The 19,335-nt window shown below is 41.6% G+C and overlaps 1 protein-coding gene across 3 annotated transcripts in view; it reads right to left on the reverse strand.

The window, feature by feature from the left end:
• Nucleotides 1–18,742, reverse strand: part of bcas3 (BCAS3 microtubule associated cell migration factor) — a 326,574-nt gene extending 307,832 nt beyond the window's left edge. For all 3 annotated transcript variants that reach the window (XM_078246922.1, XM_078246921.1, XM_078246923.1), the window contains exons 1-5: nt 18,643–18,742; nt 11,755–11,848; nt 11,327–11,381; nt 10,695–10,770; nt 9,268–9,374 (exon numbers count right to left, since the gene is read on the reverse strand). In XM_078246922.1, the coding sequence (XP_078103048.1) occupies nt 9,268–9,374; nt 10,695–10,770; nt 11,327–11,381; nt 11,755–11,825 (309 nt within the window). In that variant the 5' untranslated portion in view covers nt 11,826–11,848; nt 18,643–18,742. The remainder of the gene's footprint in view (nt 1–9,267; nt 9,375–10,694; nt 10,771–11,326; nt 11,382–11,754; nt 11,849–18,642) is intronic.
• Between the last annotated feature and the right edge of the window lie 593 nt (nt 18,743–19,335).

Raw genomic sequence — 19,335 nt, forward strand, 5'->3', positions numbered from 1 at the left:
ATGATGTTTGTCAACGGTTGTCCTTTTATTTTCAACTTTACTGCATTCTGTTCATTACAGAGGATAAACAGCCACAGTGCAAAGCATTTAAATGGATGTGTGGGTGTGTCTGCCCAGTCTGGTATAAGCTTCATGTGTTCATATGTGATGAGAGTATATTAGGTCAATGGCCTGTGAGGCTCTTTGCAGTGTCTAGCGTGTGTAATGGTACATTGTTCTAAGCACAGAATGCCCCACTTTTGATGTTCTTGTATGTGTTAAATTACAGTGAAACCTGCATTATCACATTATTATTCCCTGTTGGAAGTCTTTAAACCCATCTGAGGGGATGATCGCCCTTTTGTGCAATTAGTAGCCTTCGCAAAGTGGCGGAATTGAAGCCTTGTTTTTATTCAAAGTGCTTGAGGCCCAGCGGTGGTAGATTAACACTGGAGACACAAGCAGGATATACGAGCACTGATAGCAGGAATAAAAGGAGGTTGGCAGCAGGGTAGGATTCCTGTACATGCAAATGGACCTGCAAGGGGGATGGAATAATGGAATTTGCTGGATTAAAATGAGAAGAGGGGAGGGCCAGAGGTTAATGCGCCGGGTTATTGTGCATTACCCCTCCGCTCATCCTCGCCTTACACGGCTCTGTGTGACATCCACTGCCATCAACGGCATTCCCACCATTACATTAGTGGCCCGCCGTATGCAATATGCCAAATTGCTTTTTCAAAGTTGTTTTCCCTGCACACAGTTATTCATTACATTCATTTCATTTGTGGCTCGGAGGTTTTTGTGGAATCACAGTGTCTGCTCTTCTGTTTTAATCTCTCAAATGTATTACCATAAGCTGTGAACAGATATTTGGGGCATATTCACAAGTGAGTCCGCCTCACTAACACAGTGCTGGACATATTGGAGGTTTGGAGGAAGCAGGTGCTTTAGGGATCGGACAGTAACAGGTGCTTGTTCATGGGCTTACATAACATGCAGCACTAAAACGAGTAGACAAGCCCAGAGACATGCAGCCCTACTTATGATGTTGATATGCAAAACAAAAAAATGAAGTGAGGCATATCAGGATCCACAAATGAACTCACAAACTCATTCACTCACCCGTCAGTTGACCTGGTGAAAGCCACACATGAAACCAAGTAAGGTTATGTGGATGTGGATGTGTAGAGTGCATCTTGTCTATCTCATTGTCTTGTGGGAATTACTGGAATTGTTGGGTCTTTGTAAATTATAGAGTGTGGTCTAGACCTACTCTATCTGTAAAGTGTCTCGAGATAACTCTTGTTATGATTTGATACTATGAATTAAAAATAATGTATTGGTTGTCCAAATCTGAAGCCATTTTGGCTATTTTTGCATATGTGTCTGTTCCATATGTATGTAAATGACCTAGCTGTGCTTTCAAAAAGGGTTATGGGATTATTTGTGGGATTGCAAATCAATTTCCAAGGACCTTAACAACAAAAATTGGTTTCCCTATGATATCAAATAAAGAAGAATGAGATGCAGGATTGGTCAGTTGTATTCGTCACTGTATCGACACGGTTTTTCCAATTTAACACTGACGTTGTTGCAAAACTAAGATCCTGTTCTGTGGCTGAGAGGCAGATGGAGGAGAACAGGAGATGTAGGGGAAGGTTTAAGCAGCATGGAATAGAAAGAGTTATTAAGTTAAGATTTAAAGATGGGTGTCGACACTGTAGGGAAGTACTAACTGTCAGTTATTTCCCATTACTGCACTCAGCAATCACAACACTAACCAGTAAAGATTTTGACACCCAAAATGTCACGTCCATCTGAAGTTAAAACGAAAAATGCAACATATCTCATAACAACTTTTTATAATATAATATATTTTAATAACAGGCATACTGTATACAGTAGCTACAGTCACCAGAACTTGACGGAATTTGGCTGCTCATTAATTTTGTTATCTGGTCGTGAATTTCATATTTCTTCCCATTGCTGCCAAATAAAAAAAATAATATCATTTCATACTGAGAAATGTCTGGTTCTCCTACATAGGCCGTTCAACAGCAAACACTTTCCCGTGAAAAACTTTAACTGTTTCTGCTCCTGAGAAGAGAGAGAATCGCAGAATGAAAGCCTCTTTTTAGAACCACAAATTTACAATTATGTTCTACAATCCTTGAGGGAGATACATATACCAATTTGACAGCTGATAGAACCTGTATTTAGCACAGATCCTGTCTCATCTTTAAACTACATTCTGTCGATTTTAAAACTTTCAAAGCAAACAGCCAAGGACTTTGTTTGGGAGGGGACAGAATATCCTACAAATGCATCGCTAGCACAAAACAAACTTGCACTTCGGTGTCTGTATTAGAGAAACTTCCTATCTAAAGTCACATGTTAACATCTCAACAAGTCTAGGACAGGATTATGGACTTAGAACATTTCTGTAATGCAGCTCCAGGTCTTCAACACATCCACTGACACTTGCTGCAGACACTTTTCTTCCAAGCAGGCCATTTCATCTCAACACGTATGCAGACAGACAATTAGTCTTCCACATTCTGCCTCTTATCAGGCTGCGGTGGATGACACCTCTCCGGTGTAAGGCGACAGTAATCTACATTGCCTAAACAGCTCTGTCAGCATCTATCCAACCAGTCAGAAGTCCCCCTCTCAGGAGTGTGTGAAAGTGTGTGTGTACACGTGTGGGTTCGTAGTCTGCCAGGCCATTACAGGAGGGTGTTGGTTTAGCAACTGTCACAAACACTTCACAACCACTCAAGAGCAAGAGACCAAGGCACCTTCAGTGCTTACTTAAAACCCTGCGAAAAAAAACACAACCCAGAAATATCCCGTAAACTTTAAAAAACTTAAAAGAAAAACAATGACGACAGACAGTGTGTGATAACAAGCCGGGCTGCGCGGTGTGAATCAGAATTGGTGTTCAAATGAAACTGAAAGGCAGAGGAGCCTCACCAAGCTTATACTTTTACTGGGTGTGTGTGTAGTGTGGCTCAAACAGCTGTAATCCTCTGCTCCACCATTATAATTGCAACAGAAAAATCTGCAAGCAGCACAGGAGTTGCCACATCACAGCGGCCAATGCGTGTGTTCACGGGTAAAGTAAGAGTGTGTCCTCTTACCCCTGGCCAGTGGATGTTTATAAAGAGACTGATTAAGGACTTTGGTGTGTTTAGATCTCGCAGGATGTATGTGAAGTTTGCATGTTTCAGTGACAGCCTGTACATGAAAGGCGATACTTGGCGAGCGAAGCTTTCGCAGGGTTGTGGGCAATTTGTTAAGTCACGGAGCAGACAATCTTCTAATGATTTTCCAAGAACGAGTTTAAAGAAGTGAATTTCCTGAATAAGTTATTGTGTCCATTTAGTGTATAAAATCTTACAGGGGAAAGAAGAAACAACAACAACTGGTACGATAAAATGGGAAGAAGAGTCCACATGATAAAGAATGGGAACAGAAGTCTAACGAAATTCACAAAACTACCAATTCCTTATTTTGGAGAGAACTTGCTTGGAAAATAAATATGAGATACTTCTTTGACCCCAGAAATGATTTCTAAATATAGAAGAAAGTAAATCAAATTACTTACATATGTTTAATTCATGCAAATTATTAAACATATGTTGTTTTATTTTAAGTCTTTAAGTGTATATGTTGTTTAGTAATATATGTATGTATGTTTAGTAAAGTATAATATGTTTATTATGTTTTTTTAAACCTCTGTATTTAAAAGCAGAGCATATCATCCTTGGAAAACCCTCAAGTGGTCTTAGTCAAAATAAAAAATGATCTATTCAGAATTGTGAAAATCTCAGCATTGAAGCAAATAAAGAGGTAAAAAAAAAAAAAAGAAGCCTTTCTGTCCATTTCACGTTAATTAGAAACATGCTGGTGTCTAGTGAGAACAATGAGCGTGAATATCTGGATGGAATTAAAGTAGCCCAATACTTAAAGTTAAACACGCACTCTTTGGTGGATTATATGTTTGCCGAATTACCGGAGACGCTTGGACAGATTCAGAAAATGTTCTGTGTATATTTGGTGTGTAATTAGAGCCGCGTTGTTATTTTGTAATGTTATATTCCTTTTGTTTTTTTTGTTTTCTTTTTTTTTAAAGATTTTTGGGGGGGGGGGGCATTTTTGGCCCTTATTTTGATAGGACAGCTGAGGACATGAAAGGGGAGAGAGAGAGAGGGGGGAATGACATGCAGCAAAGGGCCGCAGGTCAGAGTCGAACCCTGGCCCGCTCTACCAACTGAGCTATCCGGGCGCCCTATTCCTTGTGTTTTTTTAACTGAGTTGTGCATTTACAGACACCAGGGACTGTGCAGTGAGTTTGCCGACAACACGACCATCATCGGCCTGTTCACGGGGGGGAAGATGAGACGGCCTACAGAGAGGAGGTCAGAGCTCTGACATCTGACAAGGAGCTGAGCCCTAGCTCCATCTATGGGACTACGGTGGAGAGAGTCCGCAGCTTCAGGTTCCTTTGGGGTTCACATCAGCGAGGACCTGACCTGGAACTAGAGATGTTCCGATAACGATACCGGTATCGGAAAAGCCTCCAGTGCTGCCTAAACTGCTGGTATCGGTAAGTACCGGAGTTTATGCACCGATCCGTTACCACGTAATAAAGCGCCGAAGAAAAATCTACTTTAAAAGTAGTTTATTTATGTTCTTTTTTTGGTTATGACTGACTGTCAAACTGGATAATAAAAGAAAGGTCTATGGCATTCATTGTTTGTGTTTGTTTATGTTTCACAAAAAGTATAACCCGAGCCAGGCCGCACAACAAAGATTGAAATCATATCACTAGGACTGGGTATCGTTAAAAAAAACAATGTCGATACCAGTACCGATACCAATACCGTGACTTTGATACCGGTCCCTAAACGATACCAATTTCATAAAACAAAACGAAATTCCAACATTACACATTACGGCACTAATCTTTTAATTTATGTGTTAGCTCCTACTACGTGAGCCCTGTCTCTGTGTGTAACTGAGTTTTCTTCCTGCGTGTCTCTACAACGTGTAACGTTACACAGCCAGTCACAGACATTATTAGATCTTGGTAGAAGCATGCTCACTGACACTGATGAGATTTACTGCTTAGGTATTGAAAGTGGGTACTGAATGATGAGGCATTTTTCGATACTCGATACTTTAGAGGCAATTCGGTCGGTGCCTAAAAAGTATTGAAATCGGTACCCAGCCCTACATATCACATCCATACAGGGATAGTAGTATACAGCTGTTAAAACATAATCAAATACTGACACTCTGGTATCGGATCAGTACTCGGTATCGGCCGATACGCAACGTCAGGTATCGGAAAGCAGAAAATGGTATTGGACCATCTCAACCTGGAACGCTCAATGGTGTTTTAGCCCCCAACGTCTCCTCCCAGGCAGTGCTGTGACTGTTGACTTCAAGGCACCTAACCCTAACCTTAACCCTAACCATAACCACTGCCTAATCCTAGTGCAGTGTTTTAAGCCCCCAACATTTCCTTCTGGAAGGAGACGTTGGGGGCTTAAAACACCGATAAACACCTGGAACCACCACACTGACACAATCACAGCGGCTCTTCTTCCTCCGCAGGCTATGGATGCTCAACATGGACTTTAGGATACTCTGCAACTTCTCGAAGCTGCACCACTGAGAGAATGCAGACTGGCTGCATTACCACCTCGTTTGGCAGCTGAACCACCCTCACACGTAAGGCTCGACAGAGGTTGGTGAAAACTGCACAGCACATCGCCAGGACAGAGTTGCCATCCACGGAGGACTTCTACACCCAGGGGTGCAGGAAGAAGGCTAGCAGGATCATCAGAGACCCCGCACCGTCCAGTCCTGCACCACCAGGCTCACAGACAGCTTCATCCCACAGGACTCCCATCAGACTGTTAGACTCTTCAGCTCTCGAGCTCATTACTATTATTTTCTATTCATACATTTTTGCGGTGTTTGGTGTTTTAAGCCCCCAACATCGTCTTCCAGGCAGCGCTGCATGGAAGGCACTAGGGTTAGGCAAGGGTTAAGGTTAGGGTTAGATGCCTTGAAGTCGACGGTCGCAGTGCTGCCTTGAAGTCGACTGTGGGGGCTTAAAACACCATCGAGCCATTTTTGTAGTAGCATTGTTGGACGGAGCCTGAGAATAACAACTGCTCCGCTGTAATTGTCTTATTTGCATACAACAAATAAAGAACTTGAACTGCAACTGGAACTGGAATGATGAAGTGTTGAATAATACAATGGACTAAACTACGTTTGTTTACAGTGTTAACAAGGAGTAAACACCATATAAAACAGGCTACCTGTATATTCTAATGCAATCCAATCATAGCCCTGCAACAAATACATGCATATAAATAAATAATAATCTTCTTTTTTGTATGGTAGTTGCTAAGGCTGTAGTTTGTGGTGTTGCATTGGATTTTAATTTGTCATGTCTATCTCTGACCTGCCTCCTTCCCTGTAACAATGATATCATTCGTATTAGCTGTAATTATTTATATTATATTACAATGATTCGTGACAATTTCACTGATATTGTCATTGTGTATCACAGACATGTTTGCTTTTTTGTCTACATTTATTGGATAAAATGGTTTAGAATTAACCACACACATTTGATATTAATGTACTACATTCATGTGTAAATATGTATGTCTGTATGTGTATAGGAGTTGTATAGAGACCTACAGTTACGCAGTTTAATTAAAGCTTGTGAATGTGTGTATATTTTTGTTTAGTTGACGCACTCAGATTTATTGTCGATAAGTGTAGCCGCTTGGTACACCTGCTACTACTGAAATTGTTCACAATTATTCTTGGTGACAGGTTAAAAAGACTCAACCCTGAAGCTAAAGGACTACTGCAAACTAAAGAAGGCATAGACAAAATAAAAATGAAAAGAGCATTGTGACATTTGGGTGTCGGAACTCTATTCGTACTCACATCTATCTTTTGTCATTTCCATTCTGCTGAACTCCAAAAGAAACTTTTCTGATTGGCTGTACATGCCGTTAATGATAAATGCATAACCTATTAATCACTACCCACAACGTAGTTCACTCTAAGTATTTGTCATCCTCTTTTGTTTTCTCTACAACCTTCATTCAGAAACTAGTAGTGAAGTCAATAGGATCACGGGACTTGTTACGGTACATTACAGCCCTGAGTAGAAGGCAAGTGCTACTGTTTGAACCAAGTACAGTCTGTAACATGGTCGACACTGCCATCTAGTGGACAACGGCTATACTGCAATACGGCGTTGAATTTAAACTGAAAAGAGCCAAACCAAGTGGAGGTGTGAGACAGTGATCACTGGTAAATATGACCTGATAAACTAATTATCACATTAGTTCTAGCTACTCCATATCAGAATATGTCATTGTTTTCCTCTACCATTGTATTTTCACATGTTTCGCTGTACTAAATAAAGATAACATTTACAACAACATATCTATCCAATTAACTTGCTATTGTTCCATTTTATTTGTTATTGTTCTATTTTACTTATTGATTTATCGTATTTGTTATTGTCATATCTATTTTCTAAATACATTTTCATCTATTGTATTATTTCTTTCTTTTTTTTCCTCTCCATTGCATTAGTCTCAAATGATTTGACTTTTGATATCTGTAAAGCATGTTGAATTGCACTACTAACACGTATAAAAGTATATTATATATATATATATATATATAATAAAGTTTGCTTGATTCATGACAAATTGAAATCAGCTCCCTGAGCAACAACAATTATTTATTAGCACTCTCTAAGTTAGCTATAGCAGAAACACTGATGAAAGGTCTTTCAAATATGAGCAACATATATTACTAGACACGGATGTCTCTCTGCAAAAATTATTTAAACCTACATTGTGTAATTTTTTGAGTTGATTCTCAAAAACCCCTTTGTCCTTTTACAAATATGTGCTCATTCATGTGTAATTACTTCCACCAACTAATCAAAGTATTCTCGTAAGCGTAGAATCTGCCATTCAGAACCATTCAGAACACATACGGGCGAGTCGCTCAAATGACGGCCGGCATGTTGCGCCTCCATCTTTAAAATACATTAGCCAAAGAGGGCCATACCTCCGCCTTTCACCCTTTTACACTCAGTGGCACCCTGCAGCGTGACGAATGCCAGGGGGGAGATTACTCGCCAGGGAAGCGAAAAAGAGAATTAAAAACGACAACGCGACTAGTGGCTAGAACAGCTGCGTCTAAACGATGGAGATACTAAGAGCTAATTTCAGGTTTGGCGACCGTAGGAGTTAAAACTCCATCGGAATGGGAGGGGCTAGAAAGTAATATCCAGTCGGTTGTCGTATACAATTTCACCGCTAGATGGGAGTAATTCTTACACAATGGAGCTTTAAGTTTCAACTAGGATGCATTTCATCTCACGTGAATCATTGCATGACAAATTTCCATGCCTATGGACAATAAAGTGTTAGCTTATCTTTTCTTGTTATATCTCAAGGAACTCTTCACTACAGCAAGGAATTGTTATGTGTAAATCTGGTGATGTGAATAACTGAGGAAACAGTTTTTGCCTGGACGACAGAGGCCAGCCCTAAGACCTGGAAATGCTGTAACTGAGTGATGAAGTTTCACCATTGGAGGAGTAAGTGTAATGACATCCGTGTTTGTGTTTGTGTGTTTGGTCATTGCCCTTTTAAACTGTACTGGCGCGCCACAGGCTTTACCTCCGCTATCGCCCATCAATCAGCTGATTAACTTCCTCAATACGCGGTGGAAGTAGTTGTTGTTGTTGTTGTTGTTGTTGTTGTTGATGATGCTGCCGCCACTTGTTTCAACCAATTTAATGCAGGTTTAAAAACTAAATAAAAATCTGAATTCATGACCGAGCTTCTGGCGGACAAACACAATGTGACGCAATGTAAACAACTTCTGGACCAACAGTATATATATCTACTGGTTTTGTCATAGTGACCACGATAAGCTCATCTGTAATCTTATAATGGTGAAAAGGCTTGCATAATACTACATTTGCTTGTTTTTGGTATTGACTTTTGAAGAGTCTATCAACCCTTTCGTTCTGTACAAAAGAGCTGGGGCAAAAATATTGCTCTACAGAGAGCCAACTGACAAGATTTTGATCCGAGTCTCTCAGCGCACACACATCCATCTGAATTTGTCGTTGTAATAAAAACGTATGGCACCAAAGCTCCAGGTAGAAAGTGGATGAGGATGCAGTTTTACAGGACCATTAGGTGTGCGACTTACAGATACGCTCCAGATCTGCATCCCGTCCGTGTAGCCGATCATGAGGCAAAGAGGAGGGTCAGTGGTACCGCTGTGCATCTCCATAAACTCTGGATTGCGGGCAGTGTCTGTGCAAACAGAAAGTCAGACATTAAGTCAAGTTTAATTAGAGGATGTGTTAAATCATCCAATACTATGACTAACAAACCACAAATGGCACAATGTCATGTTTTTATTGAGTTGAACCCCAAACAGATTTGCATCAATTGTAAGTTATATGTTTTATATAAGCTTCATTTACTATCACTACCACTTTCAAATGATATATTATTCTGCTCTCTCTTGGATCCATAGTTTCTATCAAAGGTCTTCTTTGAATTTGTTCACATCTCATTGCAATTCTTTTTTGTTTGATCCTCTGCATTTTACTTTTAGTTTGACAGGTTTTTGTCACAGCCCCAGGTAATAATCTTAAGTAAATCCTGTAACACCACATTCACTTTTTTTGCATATTATTGCAAAATATGCTTATGAACAATAAAAAGTTGGGGGTTTCCACTTCAGGATTACAGCTGAATGCTTCCCAAACCTCCAAAGCTTGTATGTATTTAAATCAAACCAGTAGCAAGCAGCAGCGAAACAATAATGCATGCTACAAAAGAGTCAGTTTAAAGCTACAGTTGGTAACTTTTATTAAAATAAAATCCCTTTTGTCATATTTGCCCAAACTGTCACTAAATCCTGACCGTATTGACTGAGACAGATTCCGTTCAAACTGTCAAACTAGGCAGCGCTTTCAAGATGCTGTTACTGCATTGCCTGTTTTTCTGCCTCAATGTTTTGAGAAACATATTATACATGTAGTGTACAGTTTAGCTGTAAAATGATAAAGTTGGCTCTGGCCGGGCGACCAGTGGGCGGAGCTTGGTTTTGGCTCATCTGTTTTCAACATGGCAGCTGGGTCACAAACTCTCATTTTCCAGTTAAACAGTACACTCAAATATGTTTCTGAAAAAATTTAAGGTGAGAAATAGGCAATGCAGCAACATCTTGACAGTTTGATTGGAGTTCACGAGCAGTGACTGAGACTCCTCCGTTCTGATTGGTTATTTTCCTTTAGGCGCAGTGAACTCTTCTTGAAGAGAGCTTAAAGATGGAATACACAACCTTTCACAAATTGTGGCTTTAAACATGCAGAAATAGCTTGCCGTCATGCAGATTGAAATGTCACAATCAACCACATAGCATAAATGCAAACATGTTTAAAAGCGTGACAGATATTTTAACATTCAAATGATAACTTCTTGAGAGCCCAGAGCTAGTTTGTTTTTTCTCTTATATAGTGTATGTTTTAGACAGAGATCAGTCATTGTTCTTAACTGAAGAGCCCAATCTTTTTCAATACTAAAACAAACCAAACTTAAGTTGTGGGACGGTTACTGACTTACCATTGATGTCAGCTTTCTCAAATCGAACCCAAATGATTTTCTCTTTTTCATCAGTGGGCGGAGCACCAGTATATGCCTGTAGTTTGAGAGACAGAACAGAAAGTGAACAAAATATATACAACACCACCACCCAACATACCTAACACAACTCCAAATGATATTAACCACATTTAGTTTACCAGCCCAAAGTATGTGTAAGAAAATGCAAGAATAGCTGGTAGACAACTTGCAGAGAGACAAAGTGCATATTGTTTTTGGCTAGAGGCTCAGATATTCAGCAGTTCCCCCTTTTGGAGAGCCAATTAGACTTCGCAGTAAGAAAGCAAAATATTAAAAATATAGAATTTTTGAGACTTTTTTCAATCTGGAACTGTGAGTAACTTCACCAGTTTCGTGTGCATTGCACTGCGGGACAAGAATGTCCATCAACACCACACTCCAAAAACCTAGTGTTTTTCAGTATGCATTCTGACCTTTTTGAGTTTCCTTATTTTTGGTCACTTTTCTAGTATTAACATAACAATACTCAAGACGGGCTGCACTAATTGAAGTCAGACAGTAGTGGGGAATTAGGATACAACTTGTAACAGCTGTTCGTATGAGAGAATAAATGAGAAAAGAGAGAGAGTTACCTGGGGGACCACATCCTGCAGGAACGTCACCACACTTTCCATGTAAGACTGCTCCCTGTGACAGCAAAAAGCTCAAGTCATCTCTAATAATAAACAGCCCATCAAAATGTCACTCTTCCCATAGCTGTTTATATGTGTATGTACTGTATGTGTGCAATATAAATGTATATATATTAAACATGTAGGTGACTTAGATTAGTTCACAAATTGAATTGTATGTGGGGAAAAAACATTTAAAAGGAGTCCAATTTAAAGTGACTGTTAAGATAACAGTAAATCATCCGACATCTAACTTCATCAAGCAAACTGTTCCTCATTATTGGTGCCCATGGACAAAAAGAGATGTCTAGTATACAGATACATACGTACACATACATATAGGATTTCTAATAAAACAATAAAAACAAATTGCTGATGTCTGTCCTTACGTAGCAGCTTGTGCTCGCACCAGAACCCCCCCAGCACAGCGACTAGGTCTGCGTGGAGAGTCCGATGCCATTTTGTCTGTGTCTTTTTTTTATCCTGAAAAAGGTCAAAAGAGACATTTTAAACATGGCAGCAGCACACAAATTAAACAAATAATTAATTTGCACTAACTTTCACTGATGAACAAATTGTTCGATTCTTTTAAAAATGAAACGAAGACATTTATTTCAGACACATCAAAAATAAACAAAACATCAAAGAAATGTACAAATAAGTTAACGAATGAGCAAAACATTCAATAAACAATGAGAAACATTAACCAACATAGACGTGTCTGAAAAGGAGTATTATTTAATCCTACCCCTTTTCCATAGCTCAGTAATTCATTATTATTATTAATTTTCTCTGCAGCATGCAAACATTGGCATGAAATCAGATCTCCTTTGAGCAGTTATCATGTGGACGACAGGCAGCAGTTACTTCCCTTGGCTCCCTTACATCTACGATTCAGCCACACAATTATTTAGTCTAAAATATGCCAAAAAATATTTATTTTTTTTAAACACCCATCACAATTTCACACGGCCCAAATTAGGTAAGGTCTTGTTTTGACTGACAAAAACCAAAAGATGTTTAATTTACAATGATCTAAAACAGCGAAAAGCAAACCCTTACACTCGAGAAGCTGGAACCAGATCATGTTTGTCATTTTTGGTGATAAATGATTTAAACAATTAATGAATTATAAAAACTGTTTTCCAGTCATTTTCTGTCAACCAACTAATCCGTGAATCGACTTAATTGTTTCCACACTGGACTGAATTCATGGTCCATACATTTTGGTAAGGATGCCTAGAGCCTACAACACCAGGGGTGTCCAAACGTTTTTTAAAAGAGTGACAGATTTGATGTGGCCGGTTAGCTCAGTTGGTAGAGCGGGCGCACATGTGCGTAGGTTTGCTCCTCGACGCAGGGGGTCCAGGGTTTGAGTCCGACCTGTGACGGTTTTCCTGCATGTCTTCCCCCCCCCTCTCGCTCCCCTTTCATATCTCAGCTTTCCTTTCTAATAAAAAGGCCGAAAAAAAAAGATTGACAGATTTGATAATGCAAAGATGCCCGGGGGCATATGGGCACTTCTGACTTTTTTTTTTTAAGAATAAAAGTTAGGTACAAATGCACTGTTTCACAACAGTTTTTATTTTCATTGTTTTGAAAATGGCAATGTAACCAAATCTAACCCACTCAGGTGTGAACAAATCTAAAAAACAAAACAATTCTGCCTTACTTTCACGTCTATAGTCAGATAACAGAACAACCTGTATGGAATACCTTAAAACTTCCATGAAGTTAATATATATCTTAACCTCATGTTCATTTTTGCTAACATTTAAAGTTTACAACAAATGACTGTTGCTCTTGTCTTTCACAAACCGAGGCTGCGGGCCGTATGAAATCTGGCCGCAGGCCGTGATTGGCCCCCGGGCCGGACTTTGGACATGCCTGGCCTACACCATTAATGTTACTGAATTTTAAGCTAAAACAGCTATCATTATATTGATACTGATTAATACAATCCAGTGCACATTTATGCAGTGCAAATGGATGGACTCAGACAACATCCTATCATATATCATCAGATATCTCAGCCTCATTCAGCCTCATCTGGGACACTGATGAGTCTGCATACAGACAGAAGGTTGAACAGCGGGCCCTGTGGTGTGGTCAGAACAACCTTGAGCTGAATGCTCTCAAAAAAACTTCAGTGTGAGCCCCGCCCAATCACTGCCGCACATCACCATACTCAAAAACACTGTGTCTACTGTGGAATTAGGGATGGGCGATATGGCCTAAAATCCATATTGCGATATACATTTCAGCCTCTTGCGATAACGATATATATATCACGATATATAAATTATAATAGAACCATTTCAGAACAGGTTACATAGACCCTAAGGAAAGCCATCCATCCATCCATCCATCCATCTTCATCCGCTTATCCGGGGTCAGGTCGCGGGGGTAGCAGCTCCAGCAGGGGACCCCAAACTTCCCTTTCCCGGGCCACATTAACCAGCTCCGACTGGGGGATCCCGAGGCGTTCCCAGGCCAGGTTGGAGATATAATCCCTCCACCTAGTCCTGGGTCTTCCCCGAGGCCTCCTCCCAGCTGGACGTGCCTGGAACACCTCCCTAGGGAGGCGCCCAGGGGGCATCCTTAGCAGATGCCCGAACCACCTCAACTGGCTCCTTTCGACGCAAAGGAGCAGCGGCTCTACTCCGAGCTCCTCACGGATAACTGAGCTTCTCACCCTATCTCTAAGGGAGACGCCAGCTACCCTCCTGAGGAAACCCATTTCGGCCGCTTGTACCCTGGATCTTGTTCTTTCGGTCATGACCCAGCCTTCATGACCATAGGTGAGGGTAGGGAACAAAAACTGACCGGTAGATTGAGAGCTTTGCCTTCTGGCTCAGCTCTCTTTTCATCAACTGAGTGCGATAAATTGAATGTAATACTGCACCTGCTGTGCCGATTCTCCGACCAATCTCCCGCTCCATTGTCCCCTCACTCGCGAACAAGACCCCAAGGTACTTGAACTCCTTCACTTGGGGTAAGGACTCATTCCCTACCTGGAGAAGGCACTCCATCGGTTTCCTGCTGAGAACCATGGCCTCAGATTTAGAGGCGCTGATCCTCATCCCAGCCGCTTCACACTCGGCTGTGAACCGATCCAGTGAGTGCTGAAGGTCACAGGCCGATGATGCCATCAGGACCACATCATCTGCAAAAAGCAGGGATGAGATCCCCAGCCCACCGAACTGCAACCCCTCTCCACCCCGACTACGCCTCGATATCCTGTCCATAAATACTACAAACAGGATTGGTGACAAAGCGCAGCCCTGGCGGAGGCCAACTCTCACCTGAAACGAGTCCGACTTACTGCCGAGAACCCGGACACAGCTCTCGCTTTGGTCGTACAGAGATTGGATGGCCCTGAGAAGGGACCCCCTCACCCCGTACTCCCGCAGCACCTCCCACAGTATCTCCCGGAGCACCCGGTCATACGCCTTCTCCAGATCCACAAAACACATGTAGACTGGTTGGGCATACTCCCAGGCTCCCTCCAGGATCCTTGCGAGAGTAAAGATCTGGTCCGTTGTTCCACGACCAGGACGGAATCCGCATTGTTCCTCTTCAACCTGAGGTTCGACTATCGACGAACCCTCCTTTCCAGCACCTTGGAGTAGACTTTACCAGGGAGGCTGAGAAGTGTGATACCCCTGTAATTGGCACACACCCTCTGGTCCCCCTTTTTAAAAAGGGGAACCACCACCCCGGTCTGCCACTCCTTAGGCACCGTCCCAGACTTCCACGCAATGTTGAAGAGGCGTGTCAACCAAGACAACCCCTCCACACCCAGAGCTTTAAGCATTTCTGGACGGATCTCATCAATTCCTGGGGCTTTGCCACTGTGGAGTTAAGTTAAGCTAAGGAAAGCCAAACTGCTAAATGTATTTTTTTTTTTTTTTTAAAGAGAAAGAAACATGGCTCTAAATTTCGAGGGTAGCTGCATTATCGCGATAATATATAATTGAAATCTCTATCGTAGCCCAATTTATTAGCGTTTATATTGCATATCGTTTCTATCGCCCATTACTATGTGGAATCCTTCAGGTTTCTGGGTTCCACAATCTCTCAGGACCTGAAACGGATGTCCAACGTCGACACTAAAAGGATAAAAAGGCCCAGCAGAGGATGTACTTCCTGCGCCAGCTCGGAAAGATCAACCTGCCTCAGGAGCTGCTGATACAATTTTACTCTGCAATCATCCAGTCGCTGTGTGGATTGGATCAGCCACCACACAGGACAGAAACAGACTGCATCAGACAGTCAGGACGGCAGAGGATATCTTTGATGCCAACCTGCCCTCCATCCAGGACATATACTCCTCCAGAGTCAGGGAACGGGCAGAAAGCTTCACTACAGACCCATCACTCCCTGGACACAACCTGTTTCAGCTTCTCCCCTCTGGTAGGTGCTACAGAACAAACCAGACACAAGAACAGTTTCTTCCCACAAGCTGTCACTATGATGAACACTTCACACCGGTGCATAGGGTCAAGCTCAATTCCTGTGCCATTACCCTGTAACACCAAGCATCCACCTTTGGGTTGACTAAGTACTAGAAACACTGTACAAGTATAACCCAAAACAGCAGCACCACAAACTACAGCCCTAAAAAACAATCATACAGTTGAATGAACACCTCTCTAGACCTGTTTCAACAAAAACTGAACATTATAACCTTTAATGAGGGTGGGATTTATTGGTGTATTAGACGGTATTTGTTTTAGGTAGTTCTACCGAACTGTCACGGAGTCTAAATTATGTCGTCCAGTCACTGTCAACCTAGTCTCGCTTTGCCAGACCCTCCTCCAAAGTGCACTGGAGGAGGGTCTGGCTACTCCACATAGCATTCGGGGATGGGAGGAAAACCTGCTCTGGTTTATTGGTATATTGCTTTAAAGTGCCCATATTATGCTCATTTTCAGGTTCATAATTGTATTTTAAGGTTGTACCAGAATAGGTTTACATGGTTTAATTTTCAAAAAACACCATATTTTGTTGTACTGCACAGCTCTCTCTCACTGCTGCAGATCCTCTTTTCAGCTGGGCTCTGTTTTAGCTACAGAGTGAGACCTCTTTTCTTCTTCTTCTTCTGTACTATCTTTGATTGCACATGCGCAGTAGCTCAGATGTAGATCATGTCAGCTAGCTAGCTCCATAGACAGTAAAAGAAAGGCTGTTTCTCCAACTTCGGTCAGTTACAAGGCAGGATTAGCTGGGAGACTTCTAAATGAGGGCGCACATGTAAGTAGTTCTTTTGTAGATTATGGTGAACTTGTGTGTGTTGTAGCAGTGCTTTGCTATTGAGAACGAGGTAGCATGCTAGCGTTAGCATGCTAACGCTAACGCCGTGCCGATTTTGAACAGCTCACCCGGAGACTGAAGGCAGGACACATTCAGAAACCGTATCTCACTCAAAACAGCGTGGATGGATTTTTTTCAAAGTTTATATGCGTGTGGAAGCACCAGAGACACAAAAGAACACCCCAAATCCAGAAAAAGTGTTTTTTTCATAATATGGGCACTTTAAACCAATCACAATCGTCTTGGGCGGTGCTAAGCACCGGAGAAAAGTCGCGGTGCCGCTGCAAAATAGCCTCGGAAGGAACTTGTTTTGGTGGAACGTGTACGTTTAAAAGTTGTTTTAGTCGTGCAACAGAAAACTCAGATTGGACAGATAGTCTAGCTAGCTGTCTGGATTTACCCTGCAGAGATCTGAGAAAAGGTTAACCACAGTCCTCATAAATCGACCGGAGTTTAAAATGCCAACACAAAGGAACGGATATCCGGCCTAAATGAGTGAAATCCGGCCGATTTTCCGGCGGCAACGGAGCAATCCCGGAAGTGGAAGGTCAAGGATCTGTCAACCAGACAGACACAACATGGACGAAACAAGTGTTCATGAAAACAGTCAACAACCTCAAACATCATTCTTATGTTGAAATATTCCAGTTTTAACCAGTTTTGTTAATTGGGGTGTAATTTACTCAAGCATAATATAAATTTTTGTTTATCAAATTGTCAGAAATAACAGGAAAATGCATAGATTTCTGTCAAATAAGGTAACACAAACTCATTGCCTTTACTGTACACGGACCGATGATGCTTACTGCCATGCCTAGTCAACCCCCCCAAAAGGTCCATTCTGAGCCAGGAAAAACCCTGTTCATGGTGTATTTAAGTAAAGGGCGATTGTGGGGAAACAGCAGCCTAATCGCTCCAGCGACCGCAGCCATTGCAGGCTTCACTCGGTCATGAACTGAAGAGTAGCAATCCAAAGAGTACGACTGCAGACTGAGCGACTGCTATGAGATTCCTACATAGTGTGTCTGAAGTCACCCTTAGGTTCAGGGTCAGGAGCTCAGACATCCAGGGGAGCTCATAGTAAAACAGTTGCTATTAAGCATTAAAAAGGAGACAATTAAGGGGTTCCAACATTGAATTAAGATACTTCCCAGTTATGACTCTGTTGCAGTATTCCAGGCAGGTCACATGGTTAGGAGTATCCCTTTAAGCTGATCCTGAACATGCTGATAGAATTCTATTTCATAGCTAACCTGAGAGCACCTTAGGGTACCCCTGGAGGAGCTGGAGTGGATGATGGATGATCAGAATACCATCAGAAAACTTCAGTAGCTAATATGATTGATTATCATACCTGCAGTCATACCAATATAATCGAGTGAAAACATCTGGTTTAAAACACAAACATTTATATACCCCTAGAATTGACATGCCAAAAATATACCAATGCTGCTGATCTAATGATCTCTCATTCAGGTCTTGATGCACTACAGCCACTTGGTAAAGCAACATTCACTTGTCATCTGTTTCAGTGGAGTATTTTCCAAACAACTGCACAGTCCACTAACGGTGCATTATGTATTGACTCTGAAGACGTTACTATCACACTGGACAAACGCTCATGTCAACAACAGAAGATTCTAGGCTAACTACATGCAGTTAAAAGATGAGCTTCTCTGGCAAACCACACTGAGAAGCTTGACTATCTTAGCCTCGTTTACATACCAAGAACATGTATTCATCTAGCTTACACCACGAGCAACACTTGTAACAACTGCCAAGTCCACACAATACAGCTATTAGCTAACGCTAAAGTTATATTGGTCGATAAGGACCCCCGCAGCTAACTTAGCTAATAGCATTAGCTAGCTGATCAAACAAAACTGGTGAAGCCGTGATGCAGGAGATGCATTTGTCATGTTTCAGTAAGACATTATTTTAAAGCTGCCGTAGTTACGAACCGAGGTGTAGAACGTTGACTGTATCCTTGCTTATGGACTTGTGTTGTGGTCTGAAGAGCTCCTTCCAATAACGTCAACACACAAACAGACTGCGGAGCTGTGTTGTGTGTAATTGGAAGCCAATCAAAGCACAGAAACGTTTTCGTCAACCCAATCAGCCAATGGCCGTAGCCGGGTGCGCTCCTTTTCACACAGCCGGGGCACAATCCGGCGAGGGCGGTGCATAGCTCTTGAATGCCAACGGGTGTATGCGTCACCAAGCATGGGTCTTTAAAAGTGATCAAGGTTTATTGTGTCATTAGCAGGTTATTAGCATAGTCGTTGCCGATTTAACAATACCACAGAGATCAGGCGCAATAATATCGAACCAAATACAGGCAGAGCGCCACCTATTTTGCCTCCCTCTCCAATCCAGCCAAGTCACCAGTTGGAAAATTGGAAGTTGTTTCTCTCTACATCCTCAAAATAACAATAACATAACAACATACGTGCCTTGTTTCAGAAATAAATTGTATCTATTCCACATGTTATGTCATATGGGAACCAATTTGTAAATGACATTGACTGGAAACAAGTCTGGATGATTCCTCACAAATAGCCAACCTGATTCATCAATCAAATTCAGCAGCCAAAAAAAAAAAACATAGCCTACTATAGACTTCATATACTTTATACTCCGTGAGTTTGAACATT

The sequence above is a fragment of the Sander vitreus genome, chromosome 3 (genome assembly GCF_031162955.1).
Source record: "Sander vitreus isolate 19-12246 chromosome 3, sanVit1, whole genome shotgun sequence".
Taxonomy (NCBI): domain Eukaryota; kingdom Metazoa; phylum Chordata; class Actinopteri; order Perciformes; family Percidae; genus Sander; species Sander vitreus.